At 38.6% G+C, this 20124-nt stretch overlaps 1 protein-coding gene across 7 annotated transcripts in view; it reads right to left on the bottom strand.

The window, feature by feature from the left end:
- Positions 1–19236, bottom strand: part of CGNL1 (cingulin like 1) — a 63475-nt gene extending 44239 nt beyond the window's left edge. For 4 of the 7 annotated variants that reach the window (XM_061999352.1, XM_061999355.1, XM_061999356.1 and 1 more), the window contains exons 1-4: positions 19125–19236; positions 2283–3873; positions 1680–1774; positions 711–804 (exon numbers count right to left, since the gene is read on the bottom strand). In XM_061999352.1, the coding sequence (XP_061855336.1) occupies positions 711–804; positions 1680–1774; positions 2283–3854 (1761 nt within the window). In that variant the 5' untranslated portion in view covers positions 3855–3873; positions 19125–19236. Of the gene's footprint in view, positions 1–710; positions 805–1679; positions 1775–2282; positions 3874–18614; positions 18913–18948; positions 19027–19075 lie in introns of those variants that run through there. The other 3 variants (XM_061999359.1, XM_061999354.1, XM_061999353.1) reach the window with 3 other exon arrangements.
- Between the last annotated feature and the right edge of the window lie 888 nt (positions 19237–20124).

The following is a 20124-nucleotide window of genomic DNA, read 5'->3' as shown; positions in this document are numbered from 1 at the left end:
AATCACAAGTACTTGGGGCCAAATTTGACTGAGATAGCACTAGTTACACAAAATAGACATTAAAGGGATTCATGCTTGTATGTCAAGACAGACTTTCAAACACTGTATAAGATGTGCTTTATATTTTCATTTTTACTAATTACAGACCAGGACAAAATAATCATCAAAAGGAAGCATTTAATACTTCTCATGGCATCACTGCAAGAACTCGGCATTTCTTTACTTTGCTATAAAACTGGAAAAACAGTGCAGCACATAGCAGGAAACAAAAACCTTTCCATAGGCAGATTGTCAAATGCTATTATTGTAATATGGCTCAAAAAATATCCTAGATTACAGCCTTTCTGAGCTACAAATTAAAATACTCTCTCCACTTAGATATCTATTTAGATCACTATAATAAGATGCTCCACCAGGCTATGTATGTTATCTTTTTCTTCAATCTGAGAACCTTTTGATATTCAAGTTTTCATCTCTCTCCTAAAACGTAGAAGCTATCATGGGAGACCCCTTTACATACTTGATCAATTATTAACAAACATTCTTCCAATCAGTCACCTCAGTGCAGGATTCCAATTATGCTACACTACTGAGGGACTACAAGAGAAGTCTAATTAAAGTCAGTGACGGGTTTCCAAAGCTTTAAAGCCCTGTTTTAACACTTTATTACTATGAAACAAGGCAAAATAATTTAAAATGTAATAGTTTACCTGTGTCTTTCCAGCAGCTCTTGACTTTAAAGTCTGAATTTTCTCAAAAACCAAGTTGACTTTCCTCTTTGTAGCATCGTCATTATCACCACTTCTAAAATACAGAGTACAACATCAAAACAAATTCAGTGTTCAAACTACTGAAAATAACCACCATTTAAAAAAAAAATCTAAAATGAACTAGTCAGAAATTATCTTAACTACTATTTCATTAAGCTCTTTAAAGAGAGGCTGTTAAAAATTTATATTCCAAGTGTTTTCTAAAAAAAAGCAAATATCACTGAACTCTTTAATTGCAACTTGCTTCTGCAAGACCACAGCTGTGGAAAGACAGGTATTCAGCACATATATTATTAAAACATACTGAAATTAGAAGTAATTAGTACTAGGTTTTTCAAGTCCTGACTACTGCACTTCAATAGCTCCCAGAACTCTCTACATCAGCAACACAAAGAAATGTAAGTGCATTATGTATATTTTAATTAATTTTCCCTTCCTTCATCTTTCAACAAGTTATCATTAGAAAATATCAAGTAAAGGAGTTAAAAGGTGGACAAAGGATTAAATGCACAGCAACAAGAGAGCTTCTGTCAAACCTTAAGAGGCAACACTTTTCTGTTTAAAAGACCCAAAAGCTTTAACTCCCACAAGGTATGATTTTAATTCTTCATGAATCTCCATACTATATGGAGTTTAACTCCAGAAATATTTAAAAGACAAGACACATTCTGATTCACAAATTTCATAGTACATTTAATCAAATCCCATACAATATCTTATGCAAGTGCTGAATGCCTGGGTATTCTGAGACTCTATAATGCCTTACAGGACACAGTTGAGAAAAAGATTTATGAAACATACATGTAACTATAGCTTTTACCTTTTATTTTCTATTACAATTTAAATATAATAGAAAATAAACTGATAAATTACAGTCTCTTTCTTTAACAGTTAACTATGTTTACTAACCCTTCCTTAAGGTAATTGTAAAGTATCTGTTTAGCAGTCTCTTCATTCGTTTGCTGTGCAAGATCTTGCTGGCCTTTTAAGAGATCGGGAGTTGCCTAAAAGGACAAGATAAAATGTCAAAAAATATAATGCTATAAGAGTTGTAAATACAAGTTGTGCAACTGAAATTCTCCATTCTATTCCATTATGTACACTATTGTGTTCATTTATGTACTACGGACTTAAAGTTCACAAAGATCCATCGGAATATTGGCTTACTGCAAGGAAAAAAAAGCACAGTCCACAGCAAAGAAAACATAATTTTGCATGGACTTACATCTATTTCAGCACTCTACCTGTGTGCATTTACTCTTAAAAATCATCATTGTTTACAATACACTTCTCCAACTGCTTCCACAAGAATAAGCTGTTTTACCAGCCATGTTTGCTATACCTGCAACTGCAGGAATCGTTGTATTTACATTTCTTCAGAACAATTCTCCTATCCCATTTGACAGTATTGTGTGATGGGAGTTTGTTCTAATGAAGTGCAGAAAAGTACGTATTTAACAACATGACAGTTTTCATATGCCAGAATGGAAAACACAGTAAATTCTAAACTACCTGTATATTATGGACAGATGAAAACGTTTTTACAGCAATCTTCTTGGCTCCTGAATCAGGTGGAACTGTGATCCTGTTTGGCAACAACAAAGTAGAAGTTACTGTTCTAACTTCCTCGGTTTTCTTCTGTCCTGGAAGTGTAGATGACCTAAAGACCAAGCTCTCAGTATCAGTTCCATTTTCTTTATGGTATTGCAAAGAATTGAAACTGCTGTTCTGAGTGTCTTTATCAGGAATCTGCAGTTTTTCAATACTGCGAGCAGAAATCTTCATCTCTTTGGAAGGTAACTTTTGATCTCTGGATAACTGCTTGTGAAGGCAAACTTTAGATGGTCTCAGCAAATGCTCTGCTGACTTACCCAAACTTTTACTGAATTCACCTAAATAATCTGAATTTACATCAAGCCCTAATGACAAGGCACTATCAACACTTCTTGATCTTTTACGATCATCTGGATTAATTCTGTTCCTTTTTCCTGACCTACCTCTCCTGTGAGGATCAGCTTTCTTATCAAACTTTTCAATTAGCTGATCTACTCCTGGAAGTGAACCAGTGTCAATATCGCGACCAGTTCCAGGCAAAAATGGGATATATCTTCTGTTTTCATGACGATTAACATTGTCTGCATAGATGGCATATTCTTGGTCATCAAGTAAAAACCTGTATAAGGAATTTGCAGAAGTGGGAGTAGCTGATGAGGATGATGATCTCCGTGAATTATCCAATACTGGCCCAGCTGAATCCTGTCTGCGGAAGGGAAGAACATCTGGTCTAAGTTTTCTTGTCTCTGGATAAGCAGTAGGACTAACACATGGGGATCCTCCTGTAGATGAAAATGATTCTAAAACACACACTTCATTAGGACGGACTGTGCTACTGGGACAATCCAACAGCTGCTTATTTTGGTCTTCTACTGACCTGTTCAGTTGTATCTTTTTTGAATTTGCTTTGGTTGGCTCTGAAAGATATGTATTTGTTTTCTGTAGGGACACTACTTTAGATGAGGAAATCCAAGGCTTTCCTTCAGTTTTTTCATCTGTAAAAGATTTAGATTTACTGCACACTGAAGACTGGCAACTATCCAAGTTCAAGTTATTTTTTTCAGGATCATAAGGCTTTAAAATTTCAGGGTGTCTTTGAAAGTTCAACAAAATTGAGGATTTTATTGTCTCATCTTTGAAATCTGATATTCCATTTTCCTCCTCATCCAGATTAGTTATCTTTAGGCTTTTACAGGGTTGCATGTGCTGTGTTCCAGAAAACTTTGTGTGTTCACTGTTTCTGTCCTCCAACTTAAAAGCAGTATTGGAGTCTGTGGCTGGCTTGCTTACAGTTTGAGAAATGACGTGCTGTTCTTTTCCAGGAGGAGGATTTTCTGACAAACATCCTTCTGTATTGTTTAGCACTATATAAGGATGTCCATCAATTCCTTGGACTCTAATACTGACACCATAAGATCCTGTCCTTGAATTTTGTGCATTTCTAGTTTTTTGAGTCTCCTCACTTGTGAGTTCAAGAGTAACTTCATAGTCCCGCTGCACGTGATTAAAACCAGCGAAATATGGCTCCATGATTATCAGAGGATTATAGCTGAAGAAAAATTACAGAAATTAAATTGTTATAAATATTTCAGATAGTTCTGTTATTTTATTCCACCATTTAGTGTGACTATGAAGACTAACAATAATATGCAGAGAAATTAATATACAAGCTATACAAAGCCCAAGGCAAACACAATGTGATACAAATCAGTCTGAGTGACTGATTCTGGATCAACATAATGTTATTTTATGACTGTAAATGTTACCAAATAAGGATGGGCAAGATTACTTACACAAAGTTGGTGCTAGTTGCTTTGGAAGCAAATTATTTCAAATATAAGCAATTCCAGTACATTTTTTTAGTCAAAGTAGTTTCTTTTTGGGGTAACTGAAAGTACCTGAAAGACTGTACCCTTCACAAATCAGTGATCATTTTATAGCCAGTTGTTAGCACCAGACATATCAACATTTAAACATAAGCCCAGGAGCTAAGCTTTAGCTAACTAAAGCACTGCAAAAAACAGTCAATATCCTCATGCCTTTGAGTTGCACTTTTATGTACCTGCTTTTCAACATCTAGTTCCAGAGACATCTGAAAATAAACGTCATCATTTATTATCTCAATGTCAGACAGATGGATTTAAAAATTCCCTAATTCTGGGTTTGTTCCAGAAAATTCAAGATGCTGCTTTAAAGCAGATACTTTGCTGAACAACAGAAATGGAAAAATACTGCTAGTATTTCCAACGCTGATAGTACCTTTTCCAGAAGCAATAGGAATGCTAACTCCTGCCTCTACATGCCTAAACTGTCTCAATTCCAGAAAGCAATAAATTAAACACTACCTGTACTTTTAATATTATATGCCATTCTTCCTTTCTGTAAGAGCTGGTTTTGTGGGTAGTTTTACTTTACTGTCTGTTGCATATTATGAGCCAACTGTCTAGTGGCTGAGGCAATGCAATGACAATAAAAGCTGTGTCTATAAAAGAATGGAACACAAGACTCTGTCAGACTTGATGCAAAACCCGTAGGGAATAAACTTTTGAACTAAGCTGGAGAGTTGAGTAATCACTGAAGCCTGACAAAACTAAAATGGCTAAATGATGGTGAATAATCATCAAAAGGAAACAGAAACAACAGGATGTCTCATGGAAAAACAAATCTCTGCAGTCAGTTTCACTTTCCTGTATATCTCGCATGACCCATTTCCCTCAGATATTCTAATCAACAGCAGAATTAGCTTTTTTTTCCTGACTGGGAATAAAAAGTTTGGCTCCATATTCATAGTATGCTAGCTTCCACTCAACCCCTCTTTCTTGAAGGACAGCTCCCCTCAGAAATCTCTTCTGCTCCCTAAAAACCAACTCCAGTTCTTCCTCTGGAAGGGAGCCTGCTGAACAGCAGGCTTACTTAACAAATCAGCACATACTCCCTAAATTCAATGCTAGATATCAAGTGATTATTTTTATGAAGGAAAAAAGCAGTCTCACTGTCAAAGTCTTCCTATTAAAAGATTCAGTCAACAACTTAACTTCACCAAGATTAAGTTAAGGGTTAAATCCATTTAAAGGGCAGTGAATATACACCATGAATCTTTGCTCCACTTAAGACCTCCTGGAGTAGGAAGAGGAACAAAACAGGGGAAAACTAAACATGAGCCAGAGAAGGATAAGGGAAGTGGAAAAATAAAGGAACCAGAACTGATAATAACAATCTGGAAGGATAAATAAATACACTTCAATAACCTGGGCCTCCATTCTATGTATTTCCCCGTACTTTTTTACTGTCTTCTCTGAATACACATAACATCTTGCATTAATTACATTATTTCGATGTATAAACTGAGACAAAAATAACAAAGTGAAAGTAGCAGAAGCTGATTCTAATCACCAAGAGCAAATGAAGAGATCTCCACTGACATTTTTAAAAATTTTGTTTTCAAATAAAGTAAACATTTTGAAGCCTTTTTGCTTTCAATTTTGCTATTACTGTTATACTACTCAGTGTTGACCTGAAGTTACTACAATGACTGTGCAAAGAAATAATAAAAATGTAAAACATTTCCAGTTTTAGGAAAACAAAAAATAAAAAATAAAGTTTATCAGGCTTCTAAATCAAATCTGCATGATTGTCTAGGGAAAGAGTGTTAGCATCATTTTGTAATTGAAAATTACTAACAAAAGAGACTTGAAACAGCCCATGAAAAAAGCAATACAATTCTATATCTTTTGAAGAATAGGTGTTTAAAATGTCTCAATGTTTTCAGAAAATAAAATTATTCAGAACTCTAATTTTATGAAAAAAAAATTATGTTGCAGAATACAGTTTGCTGATCCCAGTAAGTTAAAATCACTAACAGTATATGACCACGTAAGTGAAAAAATCCCATGACTTATACATAGTTGGTAGCATACACCCACAGTAGATGAATATGTGAACGTCTATAAAAGGCTCTCCACTTCGAGATCCCAGCAAGGTTACAAATGCAACCAATAAGTTTAGACCAATGACTTAGTATATCAACATTTATGTCACGCACACTGTATGTATTAGCACACTATACAATGAATAAAGTTCACCTGAGTTTGCCAATAGTGGTAACAATTAACAAACACAAGAAAAAGGATTTCATAAAAATAATCCTAATCCTACCAATCATCGTGAAGCACAGATAAGCAATGAATTACAGTATATCAAATTCAGGACAGTTGCAAAAGCTGCTAAAAATATTAAATAATCGGAAAAATACCCAAATGTCTAAAACACAACCACAAAATCCCAAACTCCCTAGTGTATAGTGGAAAGAGTAGTCAGGTTAATAGTCTACCTTGACTTATAAAGCACTCACTTTTACTATATAAAAGGATAAAACCTGGTTGAAATCAAAGTGCTAAACCAACAATTTTGTCAAAAAAACATATTCTCTTTCTGAAATTGGGAAAAAAAAAAAGTCTATATTAACCTTGATTACACCTACAAGAAAATAAGACAGTTGGTCCCACTTTTCAAACATTTGAAGGTTTTACTAGAGTTCCTGTTTATAGGATATCAATTAACCTTGCACAATACTCCCATGAAATACATAATATAAACAAAAATACTGGGTTTTATGATGAAAACCTAAAACATCTAATGATGTTAATTGTTTAATTACTGTTACAGTCGTATTTCTACACATACATTGTGCAGTCAGCATTTCAAGCTTAGGCGGGCTTACAGCAATAGATTAAGAGGACTGAAGAATTTATTCTGCATAAATTCTTAATTTGGTAGAAGATTGTCATTCTATTATTTTACAAAATCAGTACTTATATCTGTTTAGCATGTATTATTGAAACAGCATATACAAATTAATCAGGACATAAGAAATAAATATTTCAACATATTGGTTTCTTTTGAAAATATTCTACTCCCTAAAGCAACAGATAATATAGTCACGGACACAACCATCACTATCTTTCAGAGATTAAAAGTTAATCAGCTCTTTAGAACAATGAAAGTGTACTGACAACTTCTGATTGTTAACTTCATCTGCCTTTCATACCAATCCAAATTTTACTGAGCAGCAAAGTTCAGAAAAGGAATAGCCTAATTTTCTACAGTTACACTATATAAACTTAAACCATCTGGATTTACTGATCCACAAGTTCAATAAATCCATTAATCATCTAAAGCAAGTTCAAGAAAACAGAGTTAAAGATCCAGGAAACATAGGCACCAAAAAAGCAAACACATTATGTTTTACAGCTATCATTGCCGTGTATCTTCTATATGCCCCAGGTAAGTTATTTTATTTGAAAGGAGTAATTTTCAATCAAATAGCTGCTTGAAAAGAGCGGAAAGAAACTGACTTAACGAGATCCACGTAGACTCAGCCTGAGCCTGCAGGCCTAAGCCTTTTTATCTACATACGTCCTTCCTCACTGAAACCTGAAAATCGGATTTACCAAAAAACAGGTAGTCCCTGTGGAGTCACATCCAGTTTCATCAGGCTACAGGATTAAGTTTGTTTAAAAGTTCCAAATATGTTGGTTTTAAATATGTTTACTTCAATGTTGTATGTTACCAACTGACTTAAAAATGTAGGCCATTAACACACTATTCCCAAAAGCAACAGTTGTAGGATCCTTGCTGCATCAGCTTGTTCACCCCACTCCTTTTGTGAGCCAGCAACCACACAGCCACACAGCTTTATTGATACAGAAAAAAAAACCAAAAAAACCCCAAAAAAAACCAAAAAACCCCCCAAAAAACAAACAAACAAAAAAAAAAAAACCAAAAAAAAACCCCAAAAAAACCCCAAACAGTAGTTTTCTATCAGATCAGCAAGTGAGGCATCAGGGAATGATGGGATCATCTACTTTGGCAGCAACATGGCCTTGGACTGCTTCAGGCAATCATGAAAGTCCAAACTGAATTTATGTTTTAACTCCATTTTCAGGGACAATAAAACTTTTAAAACTTCTGCAAAGAAAAAAAAATTGTCACTTTAAGTTGTTCAGGCCTTTCTGTTTGGGGATTTCTTTTTAAAATAAGCCTTCATAAAGGTGTTTATAAACACTCATTTTAAATACTAGCCTCCAGAAGGTATGAATCCTGTAAATCCTGTGAAATGCCACACTGCATAAGAAGCTTGCTCCTCTGTATTCTGCCCATACACCCTCAGTACCAAGCATGCTTCTAATACATCTGCCATAAAGCACCTCACACTCTCTGCTTCCAGCACGCAAGCCAACTAAGCTGCACTGTACAGATAGGGCTCTTGGGATATATAGTACTTATTTCCAAATTTTCTTACCAAAAACAAGTCACTGCTCATATTATTTAATCATTGCCTATTTTTAAAAAAAGAGAGATGTAACAGTTTATGGATGTTTACTCCAGATTTTTCACATCCACAGCAAAATGCCAGGAAGAAACTATAAAATTTGTGCTCTAGCTTCACATAATATTGAGCTTGCTCTCCAAGCTAAAAGGTGGATTCTCTGTGCAGCTGACTATTCTGAAAGTACTGGCAATATCACAGAAGACAAAGTGGGTGTTAGGTCAGTAATAAATGGCAGTGCTATGGAGAAAGGACAGGAAATATAAGAGAGGAAGGAAATCTGACATACTGTGAGGTTAAAGAAAAGGAAGCAGATAGGATAATTCATGGAAAGACTGAAACTGTAATATTTTTACACTTGGAGCAACACAATCTCACAAACATGAAGGGAAATTGTCAATCACTGTTAATCCTGTCTACATTCTGAGGCTTTTGCAAAGGAAAATGGGCCTAGGTTGCTGTCTCTTTTAGTCTACATAGAAGATAGCTCTGGGGGTGCAGAGTTTGCTTGATTGACTGCTTACAGTAAAGCAGAAGGGAAAAAAATGAAATTTTAAAGTTCTAGATGTGGGACTGGAAAAAAGGACAGTGAAACTCATTTGAGAGCAAACTGTAGTAGTTTTGGCTGGGCCTGGTTTTGATAGTAGGGGGTGCTACAGGGGTGGCTGCTTTAAAACAAATCTGCCAGAAGCTTCCCCTGTAGCTGATAGAGCTAATGTCAGTCAATTCTAAGATGGACCCACAGCTGACCAAGGCCTGGCCAACTAGTGACTGAGGTAACACCTCTGTGATCAACACATTTCAGAAGGAGAAGTTGCTGAATTGCAGCAGCAACAGGGAGTGAGAATGTGAAAACATTTCTACAGACACCAAGGTCAGTGTAGAAGGAGAGGGAGGAGTGTGCTTAGGCCCTGAAAGACTCCCCTGTGATCTGTGGTGAAGACTATGGTGAGGCAGCTATGCCCCTGCAGTCCATGAGGTCACCAGGGAGCAGAGATCCACTCACAGCCCGTGTAGGACCCCATACCGGAGCGAGTGGGTGCCAGAAGGAGGCTGTGACTCCCTGGAGCAAGTTCCTGACAGGACGTGGAAGCCCATGGGGAGAGAAGAGCCCACACCAGAGCAGGTTTGCTGTCAGGACTTGTGATCCTGTGAAGGACTCAGGCTGGAGCAGTCAGTACCTGAAGGACTGTTCTCCCAGTGGATGACCCACGTTGGGGCAGGGTGTGAGGAGCTGCCCCTGTGGGAGTCCCCATGCTGGGGCAGTTTGTGAAGATCTGTGGCCCATGGGAAGGACTCACATTGGAGAAGTTCATGGAGGACTGTCTCCCCTGGGAGGAATCCCAGAGTGTAGCAGTGGGAAGTGTGATGAGGCCTCCCCCTGAGAAGCAGCAGCAGCAAAGTCCATCTGTAATGAACTGACTGTAACCCCTGCACTGATGGGGGTGGGAGGCAGGAGAGTCCTGGGAAGAGGGAGGGGTGAGGGGAGGTGTTTTAAATTCAGTTTTGTATCTTATCTCCCTGTTCTGATGGTTTATTAATAAATCAAACCTTTTTCTCTCCAAGTTGAATCTGTTTTGCCCATGACACTAATTGCTGAGCCATCTCCCTGTCCTTATCTCAACACACAAATATCTCGTTATATTTTTCTCTCCCCTGTCCAGTTTAGGAGGGGTAGTGATTTAACGACTTGGTGGGCACCTGGCACCCAAAAACGGCTAAACTACCACACGAAGTTACACTATTCAGCAACAGAAAGACATCTGAAACTATTATCTTTCCAGTGGATTCCTTATCTCCATTTAAGATTTTTTTCCTACTTGAGGTAAAATTTTTTCTTGATACAACTATATGTTTATCATCTGTGGCAGTCACTCCTCACAATTATTAGAAAGAAAATTATGATTGTTATGGAACATAATAAAACTTTCACAGCAATTTGTTCTTGTCTCTATACTGTCTTTAAACTGACAGTCCCTTTCTAGTGGTCAAAATTCAAAACTTTTAAAACGCCCACAGAGAATTTTCTACAAGATAGTGGGTCATATAATTCAGTATATGCAGGCTCTCCACAGGCAGTAGTGGGGAAAAAAAATACCCTGAGAGATATTTATTTTATTATTGGTCAACTTTTATGATGTCGGCACCAAAGACCTACCTAAAACCTATGTAAATGAAGAAATAGAAAACAGACCACTAAGTTTTAAAATATTCATTCCCTTTAAAGGCAGACCAAAAGTTTCATGTCCCACCTCTTCTTTCTACTTGTTGGAAGAAAAGAGACTGTGAAAAAAAATCATGAGTTGCTGACCTAAGCCATATGGCGGGTATTATTCAGTACCCCATATACCAGCATTACACCACAAAGACTTAATGCTTGGTATCACATAGACATAAGACCAGATCAAGGTATCTCTCCAGCCTCCCAGACATGACTGATCTGTTGTTACAGGCAGAAGTAATCTTACATTCTTCATAAAAACTAAGCTAGCAATTTATATTCTTCCAAATCCATTATATGTAAATGAACTGCAGAAACTATTTCTCTACTTAGTATTAGATCCCATCCACCATCTTAGATTCAGTCCTGCATGCATCTATATTACTAATGGGTGCAGTGCAAAGAGGAAAGGACTAGGACTGCATACCCAGCATTGCATTGTTATCTGCAATGATATTCCTACCCATTGCTAGCCCAAGGTGTTCATGATGCCCATGTAGGGAAGTAAATGCTGAGGACAAGTGTGTCACTCAAGCCTCCTTTTGAAAGCAGTCATTCTAGCCTTCCCACCAGGAGCCATGCAGGGCTGCACCTTCCATAAATCCAACATGTTTTTTGGATTTTTTTTTTCCTTTGGCTGAGATTTGATTAAATATTGTAGTCATGTGTCTTCAGGTGCATAATGAAAAATTAATTCCAGCCAGGAATGCTGACCCATAGAAAAGAAAGAGGTGTGCAATAGCAGTAATATATTTTACTAGTGACTATTCCAACATTTCTGAATCAATTACTTTCTTTTCTGTTTTGTAAAAAATATCATTATCTGCTCTGATTTCAGATGGAAGTCTAGAGATGACAAAATTCCCTGCAGGATGAAAATTCCAAATAATACCTTTCTTTAACAGCTGTTGGTGGAAGCCAATAGCTGTGCTTAGGTTAGTATGGATTCACCTAGTAAGTTTATAAATTTCTCCTGAAATGCTGTGCAGCAAAGTGGATGAGTCTTGTATTTACTGCCTTAGAGATGAGGATTTCAGTTTCAGTTCCACCTAAATATTAAACCACCTTAACCAGATGCTCAGCCAATAAAACAGAAAATTAATAGCCACATTTTCAAGGACCGGAAGAGAGTTATATTTAATAAAGACTGTCAGCTGAAAGAACTATTAACAGCAGTAAAAGATACTGTTCACTTGCTTACAGCTTGGTTCATACTCCCTCTGGCTGAAAAATGTGCATGAGGAAATCTCAATGTCTCAAATGTAAAACATCTTGCTAGTCCTATGAAAGTACGAGACAGATCAGCCAAATGCTTGAGCTGTGTGACAACTAGCAGGTTTTGCTGGTTTATTTTTTGAGGTTTTTTTCAAAAAGAAAATCAGCTTCAATGGCTGTAAGTCAACAACCAGACATTTTGGCAGATCCTCGGGTCTCATATTGTCAAAGTTTGAGTGAAGATAAGGACATAAGATATATCCCATTTTCTTAAACTGCTATGTATGAATTCATATAGTCGTAATTTTACAGGATTTATCCCCAGAGGAAATATGGCATGACCTATTAAAACTCCTTACTGAGTGGAAATTAAAGCCTTAATTTTTGTTAATTATTAAAATATTAATAAGCCTCAACATTTCTCACAATGTTCTAAACTATTACTGCTGCAATATTAATTTTATATCATTACTTAAAAGTTCATTTTTTCTTTAATGAATTTGTTTCCAGAGTCTCCCAAATCATAAATAAAAAGGAATCTGAGACAAAAAGCACATTGAAAGTAAAATAAAACACAAGTCAACCTGGGTCTAAAATACAGTTCTAATAAACTAATGTCATCAGTCTCGACTAGTCCCAGGTTTTGTATACTACAGTACTAGTTAAGTCACTGGAGGAAGATGAATACTTACAGTTGTTTATTAGCTATTAGCTGTGCTGGTACAAGCTTTATATGGACTCAAAGATCTGTGTAAGTGTACTTGTACCACTATACCATGTTGTGTCCCACACAGGCTCATATACACCTGTATAAACTCTTTTTTTGCCACTAACACAGAATTTAATCTACTGGGGTTATCTACCTGCACTTCACATCATTGCAGTACATCATTTATACACTTCAAAAAGCAAGCAAACAATAAAACCTTATCATAGAATCACAGAATTGTTATGGTTGGAAAAGACCTTTAAGATCACCAAGTCCAACCACTAACTTCACACTCTCAGAGTTAGTAACGCACATGTGATATAACCATGTTCATTTTTTCTTAATTTTTATAACTAAAAAAAAAGCTTAAGTCACCAAGATAAAATTTTATTTTACATACTCTTTCCTAGTTTATAAAATTGTAAATGTTTGTATCTGTTACGTATTGACAGAAACAAAAGCTGAGTAACACAAGGATACTTATCTAAAAGCAGTTTGTGATTCCAAATACAATAGCTGCTTTGTATCCAAACATCTGATATGATTACACTCACTCCACAAGAGATTCTATGTTGTTTCACTACATTTTCCTCCAATTGTCAGTGTTAGAAACTTTTTATTTTGTTCCAAAGGAAATTATTTTAATACATCCCAATGATATCATTATTGTTTAAACAGAAGAGAGTATCCTGTTCATATTTTTAGAGGCTCAGGCAAAGATCTCCAAGTTTGCTAAAACAGTCTCTTAGAAAGCCCTTCTCAAAGAAAAGAGAGTTAGGGCAACCTTTGTTAAAAAGTTTTGACTACGATTCAAGAACACAGAATTATTTATACTGTTATCTAAAATAAATAAATAGGAAGGTTCCCTACTTCAAAAATTATTCCTTGGCTTTAGATGTGACTTTCAATATTGCCATCTCAAAAAATTATAATCTTGTCTATGGAAATAACAGTTACAGGAACACCAAAGAGGTAACAAGCATAATCTTGATTATTTAAGTATAGCTTATGCCTAAATAAAACTAAGGATCAGTTAAGGTCTCACCTATATGAAGACACATAGAAAAAAGTTAATCTCTATGGAGATATAAGTATTTAACTTGTAAAATTGACTTTTCAAATCCTACTTCCAGTTAACATAAGGCCACAGCTTCATACCTATTCAATCTGGTTATGGCTCCTATTTTTCTGTTGTTAAACTGCCTTAATTACATTGTATTCTTTAAACATTTGGCTTCACACCAATGACGGAATGACATTTGGCTAGTTTCTTTCAACTAACTCACCCGTGCAATGTAAAATTTAAATATGTAGTCAGAACTGTAGGCCTTGAGCCCAGTCACCACAAGACAACAAGATCCTATCATCACATTCAGCCTGAGACTTAAGCCAAACAGAGAAGCGAGATAACTCCAGAGGAAAGAAGCTTCACAGACAGTCTGCTGGACTGCTCAAACAGGAGATGTACCACTTAGAAGAGCTTACAAAATCTGTGCAACCAACACTGTCTGGTGTGGACCCTGCCTATAGAGAACGCAGGTTGAACCAGCTCCCACAAGCTGCCACCCTTCTCACCTCAACACTGGAATAGCATAATTACTGGAGGGAAATGACAGAGGTAGGGCTGCTTCTTTATAAGGCTTGAAGTGTTTGTGGAATTCTAATGTAGCACTACATGCCAATTGTTCTTGTAAATAAACATTGCTACTATTGAACATCTGCTCCCTGCATATCACAGATAATGGCGTGCAAATGACTGTATGAAGGCCTACTTCAACCCATTACTGGTTTCAACATGGCCTGACTTGATTCAGGTGACTGAAAACATTCCCTCATCTCTCTAAAAGCTCAAACTTTACCCACCACTTCTGTGTTATGCTTTATGTTAAAAGAGGTCACAAATCCTTACTCATTTTTGAGTGGGTTTATGTACATAAAATACACCTTCCATTCTAACAACTCAAAGAGATATCTTTCAATAGAAATTTGAGTTGAAACATTCCTAACAGCTGGTAAGTAAGTGTCTGTGACAGTTTACACAGAGAAATACACAGGCACATTTTCATGTGAATATGTAAGCATGGGCAGCCTAGTCAGTAAGTCTCCTTTTCACAGTGTATTTATACGATTTTCACATCAACATTTTAGATGCATTAAAATGGCACGTATAATGTACAGATAACTAAAGAATTATGAACTTCTGCAAACGCCTAAAGTTGAACTCTTCTCATGCTCAGACTGCTGAGAGTCACGTAGCTAACTGCGTGGTAATGACAAAGCATGCCTGGGGAACCTCACAGGTAGGGGCTGTTGTGGTAATAATTGAGGCAGCTTCCAGTCTTACCAATCTCCCTAATGTTTTTTGTTCAAAGTGCTTTCTGAGATGTTTCTTCAATGACTTTTATTTCTCATTGCGCTCTGTCTTTACCAAAATCAAGTAGAATGTAAAAAGGTTACTTTAGAATATTTATTTTAAGTCTTGCACTGTCTATCAGGTTAATGCATCTCAGAAAAACAAAAGATGTATCCATTTAACGGAAAACAGAATTCCTTTGGCTAAAAATCTAGTGGCATTGATGGAAAAACTATACATGTACTTCAAATGTTTGGCAGTGGATTTTGTCATCCACTTTATGTCACATAAAACAGAAGGTTGTAAGCCTACATTTGAATAAAATCCTTCAAGGAGCCTGCCAGCTCTGTTGGCAGAGATGGACAAGGTCACAACAAATACACTGAGCTCTAATCCCAAACAGTGATGACTCCATGACTACCACTCCACTAAATCTTTACAACATGCATTCTTACTATGTTAAGTTCTCAGATTTAAACAAATTTTCATACTTGACCATATTGAAAAAATATTACCATTTATATTTAACTCCACTCAGCATGTCAAGGCCAAAGCAGTTTCTGAAACATGTTGATGTTTCCAGATAAACGTGCCTGGAATAAACACTCCACAAACACATAAGCACTTTGCCTCACAGAAAGACCTAGTAATATAGCATTCTCAGTGGAAGGATGCACCATTCTTTTGCCAAGAAGAGAAAAAAAACCCCAACATTTTTTCTTTGGTTTTCACACATCCCACCAACACAGCACTCAAGACCAAAAACCTCTGTAAGCTGCCAAACCAAAGCTGAGGACGCATCATCAGTTCCATCTTCCTCAGTGTGCAGTTTGTTGAGACCTAGCAATAAAACTGGACAAATACTACCACATCCTGACCATTCAGGACACACTGTTAATCTCTATACTGCAAAGACTTAGTTCTTCATAAAGTCGGTCTCTAAATCATATCACTGAACTGATCAGGTAGGAGATCACCTACTCCTAAAGGGGAACAAGTGGGGCAGAGAGAAGAGAACAGTAATTCCTTAAGCCTGCTTTATATGAACACATGGGCAGTAAGTATCTCCGTCATTTCTGCTGCCATTCAGAGCTGCGTTGAGAGGGTGCAGAAGTGGGGAAAATGGTCCATTATTTTAGCATTCATTGCCATTTGTGAGAAATCTATTAGCATCAGTGATCTTGACCAGATTCTTGATAGTTCCCCTCTGTCATCACAGGTAGACAATGTTGTAGGCTGAACATTGTTTTTCATAATCAGGCTGATATGCTTGATATCAATACACATATTTTTAGGTTATCAAGATAGTAAAAAAGCCAGATAATAATGACATCATCATCATCAATAAAACTTCTAAAAGCAGAAGTAGTAAAACAGCAGGTAGCTGTGCTGGTCTAATTTCTGACATCAGCAGAATTATTTGGCCTCAGAATACTTAAGTAGCTATTTTCAAGGTTGAGGTTGTGCCATTTCACCTACAGATTTCAGATGACATTGCGGAGTCTAGACAAACCAGTTTCTCCAACACTCACAGAAATATCTACTTCCTATTACACAACATAAACCAGAAGGAACTGTCAAATACTTTTATTCAGCTTTGTCATCCTTTCATTGGAGTAAAATTCCTTACATGGGATACACCACAGGCCATTTTTGCAGTGAATCAAATTCCACATCCCACACTTATGCCCTGTCAGGGGAACCTGAGTGCTTTCCCAAGACATTTTACTAGTGACATTAAGATATAGTAATGCAATTAACAGAAATGAAAATAAGCTGATTTCAGTGGCGGCAAGCAGCCTAAGCACTCATCTCATTTATTAGATTTAAAAGCAGATACTGAGAACAAAAACAGTTGTGTGATGCACCCATGGAGAAGACCGACTCTTTGTAATATCATCACAAATTCTGTAATCAAAAAGTTAGCAACAACATTTTCATTACTTTTGTAACATTTGCTAAAATAATCCTTGGCAATGTGTATTTGTATTGAAGTGGGATTTACAAACAGTTACTGTCACTTGCAATTCAAGGTGTATGTAACCCAATTAGGAATTCTTTTCCCATTATTAGTACATTTCAAAACTACTTCTGAACTGTAACTATATACATGTAAAATATCAGTTTCTTTATAAGATACCTCATTTGAGGCAATGTATTTTTTGTTTAGCTCATATCAGTTTGTAAAAATAGATATCTGAATATTAAACTGCATTTTGTAACATTACAAACTTAATCTCATTTCTAAGACACACTGCTTACTACACTACTAATGGTACATTCCCATACTATATGAAAAGTTTTCATTTCCATTTATAATCTTCTACAAACGAAGAGACCACAGGTCAAGTTAACAGTTGTCTATTTAAAAAAAATTTTAAAAGCTTACAACAACTTCGTATACTTTCATATCAATCATCAGTAACCACATCTGGTTCAGTAAACACTGTGAGCACAAGTGATTTCATTCTGAGTCTGCCATGAGAAAAAAATGAAACAACTTCATACTGATAAAAAAATCTAATTGCTAGTCAAGTTCTTAGAAAGCATCTTAAAAAAGTAATTGGTAGTTCAGATTTGTCATTTTTATTATACTTTTATAGAAGTTTTGATTATGTTAAAAACAGCTCTATAAAAAGGCACTTAATTATGAGACAGGTGATAGTTCTATCAAATCTACCAGATTCATTTGGGTATACCACAAAGCATTATATCCTAGGGGGTTTCTGGTTCATCTACAGGATTGATTTTACATGGCTGTGCGCAAGGTAAACACAGTGTAGATGTTCAGATAAATAAAACAACTTGCAATGAAAGGTTTCCACTATTTCTACTTGGATAGTTACTCAAACTACATTGCAGTAACTTCTAAAAATACTTACACACTATAGAGAGAAACGGGAGAAAAATAAAAGCTGTAACAACTATTCTTGTCAACTTCAGATGCTAATCCAAATTCAACACAAAAGTCTTATCGCAGCACTGATCTCACAATAAAGTTGTCATCGTAATAGAGGGATATCAATTACATCAGATGCAAAGCTAATTGGGAAGAAGAATAAATGACTGAACTGACATTCTCAGTTCAACACACACAATGCGGACACACCCTGTCGCAAAAGTACGCTAATTCGTGGAATAAAAGGGAGATGAAGAAGTCAGAGTGCCCTCAGCTCAGGAATGCCAGGAATCCCAAAAGGAATGCGTGCGGGCCGGCGGCCGCGGTGCCCCCGACACACGACGGCCCCGGCCACCTCCGGGGGCTCCCCGCCGGCCCGCCCCAAGCTCCCGGCCCGTCTCCCGCCCTCAGTGGCCCCCGGCCCCACCACGGAGTGAATTCACCTAAACTCGCAGCAAGCACCTCCCGCTGAGGCACCGCGGACACCGCTCCGGGGCAGGGGCGGCCCATACACACACGCGGGGAAAAGAACCCTCGCTCTTTAGAGCCGTGAAAGAAAACTCACAAATATTCAGGACTTGCCGAAGTCTGTTGTCTCGGCAGCTCCCTCTCCCCTCTGCGCTTCCTCCTCTGTCGTTTAGCACGCCCGCCCCGGGGGCGGCAGAGATGCCGCTCGCCAGCGCAGCCCCGAGGAGCGCTCGAAGGGAAGGCCTGCCCCGGCCCGGCCGGTGCTCCGCCAGCCTCCCTGCGCGTTACCAGCTGATCGTGCTGGGAGAGCCGTGTGCCCTCTTCGCGTGCGCCGGACTTGACGCCCTTGGCCTTTAGAAATGAGCACGTTTAACGGAGCGAGGTAAAGCAGTAAAGCCAGTGACCCAGGACGCCTCGGCGCCGAGAGCTACCTCCACAGCGGCACCACACGGCGACGTCCCCTGTGCCCCTCGCGCTCCGTTCAGGTCGCACCACAGCCCTGTGTCCGCCCAGCCCCGGCCATCTCGGCAGGAAGAAACGAGCGACGCGGTGTCCCACCTCCTCCCCCGTGCTCCGCTCCCAGACTTCCCGCCGCCGCACTCCTCACCCGTCCCAAGCCGCCTCACTCTCTGACGGGCGAACCCCGCCAACTTCGCACCGCTCACAACCGCCCTGCCCACCGCGCTCGCTGCCGGAGCTGCCCGCGGACTGCCCGCCCCCTCCAGGGAGGGAGGGGGTGCCGGGCCGGGGCCGCGCCCGAGTTCCGCTGGGGAGGAGCCAGGCGGGGGGCGCTCCCTCAGGTGAGCGGGGGGCTGACGCCCTGACTCTCTCTAGCGCGCGCAAGTGTTTCCCGCCCTGCCCGCGGCGGGCCGGCGCCTTAAGGGAGAATTGCGGTGCGCGGGGTCTCCTCAGCCCGCAGCCCCCTATGAACCGCAGAGGGGAAAAACACCCAGCTCCTCCTTTGTTCAGTCTGCGGCAAACTGTGCCAGGACGAAAGGAGCTGGCTAGGATAATTCTCTGGAGAAGAAACCCAGCCCGAGCCCAGGTACCGACAGCCTCTTGACAGTCAGGTTTGTTTTCCTTCACGAGCACGGCCCGTCGGCGTGCGGAGGCGGCTGGCGAGGCTCCCGCCGCGGCGAGGAAGAGCTGAGGCAGCATAAGGCCGAGGCAGAGCAGGTGTGGTTTTGAACATGTAGTAGAGGTAAGGAGTTAGGAGCTGGGCTGTGGTCCACTGTCTGGAGCAAACAGGGCTGTGTGCCTGTACAGCATTCACGAGCACTTCTGGACACACATCAGCGTTTTGGATTATTTTCAATGTCTTCAACTAGACTGGAAATAGCACAAGATGTCTTCACATTTCCAGAATGTTCTACATACATAGTAAGAACTGAAGTGCATGAAGTACCTCAGCATTCCTCTGTCTCCTGACCCACATGTGAAGGAAAGCTGGGTGCTAAGGGCTTGTGATTCACAAGTGTCACACAAAAAAATAGGTGACTGTAAGCATCTCACAAGAAATTGGCCTTAATTATTTTTTTTCCACCCTGAGAAACACATCCTCGTGATTTGAAACACCTAAAACAAGAAGCACTGTCATAAAGGTTTAT

This window comes from Colius striatus, chromosome 7 (genome assembly GCF_028858725.1).
Source record: "Colius striatus isolate bColStr4 chromosome 7, bColStr4.1.hap1, whole genome shotgun sequence".
Lineage (NCBI taxonomy): Eukaryota > Metazoa > Chordata > Aves > Coliiformes > Coliidae > Colius > Colius striatus.
This window is presented reverse-complemented; position numbering and strand designations above follow the sequence as displayed.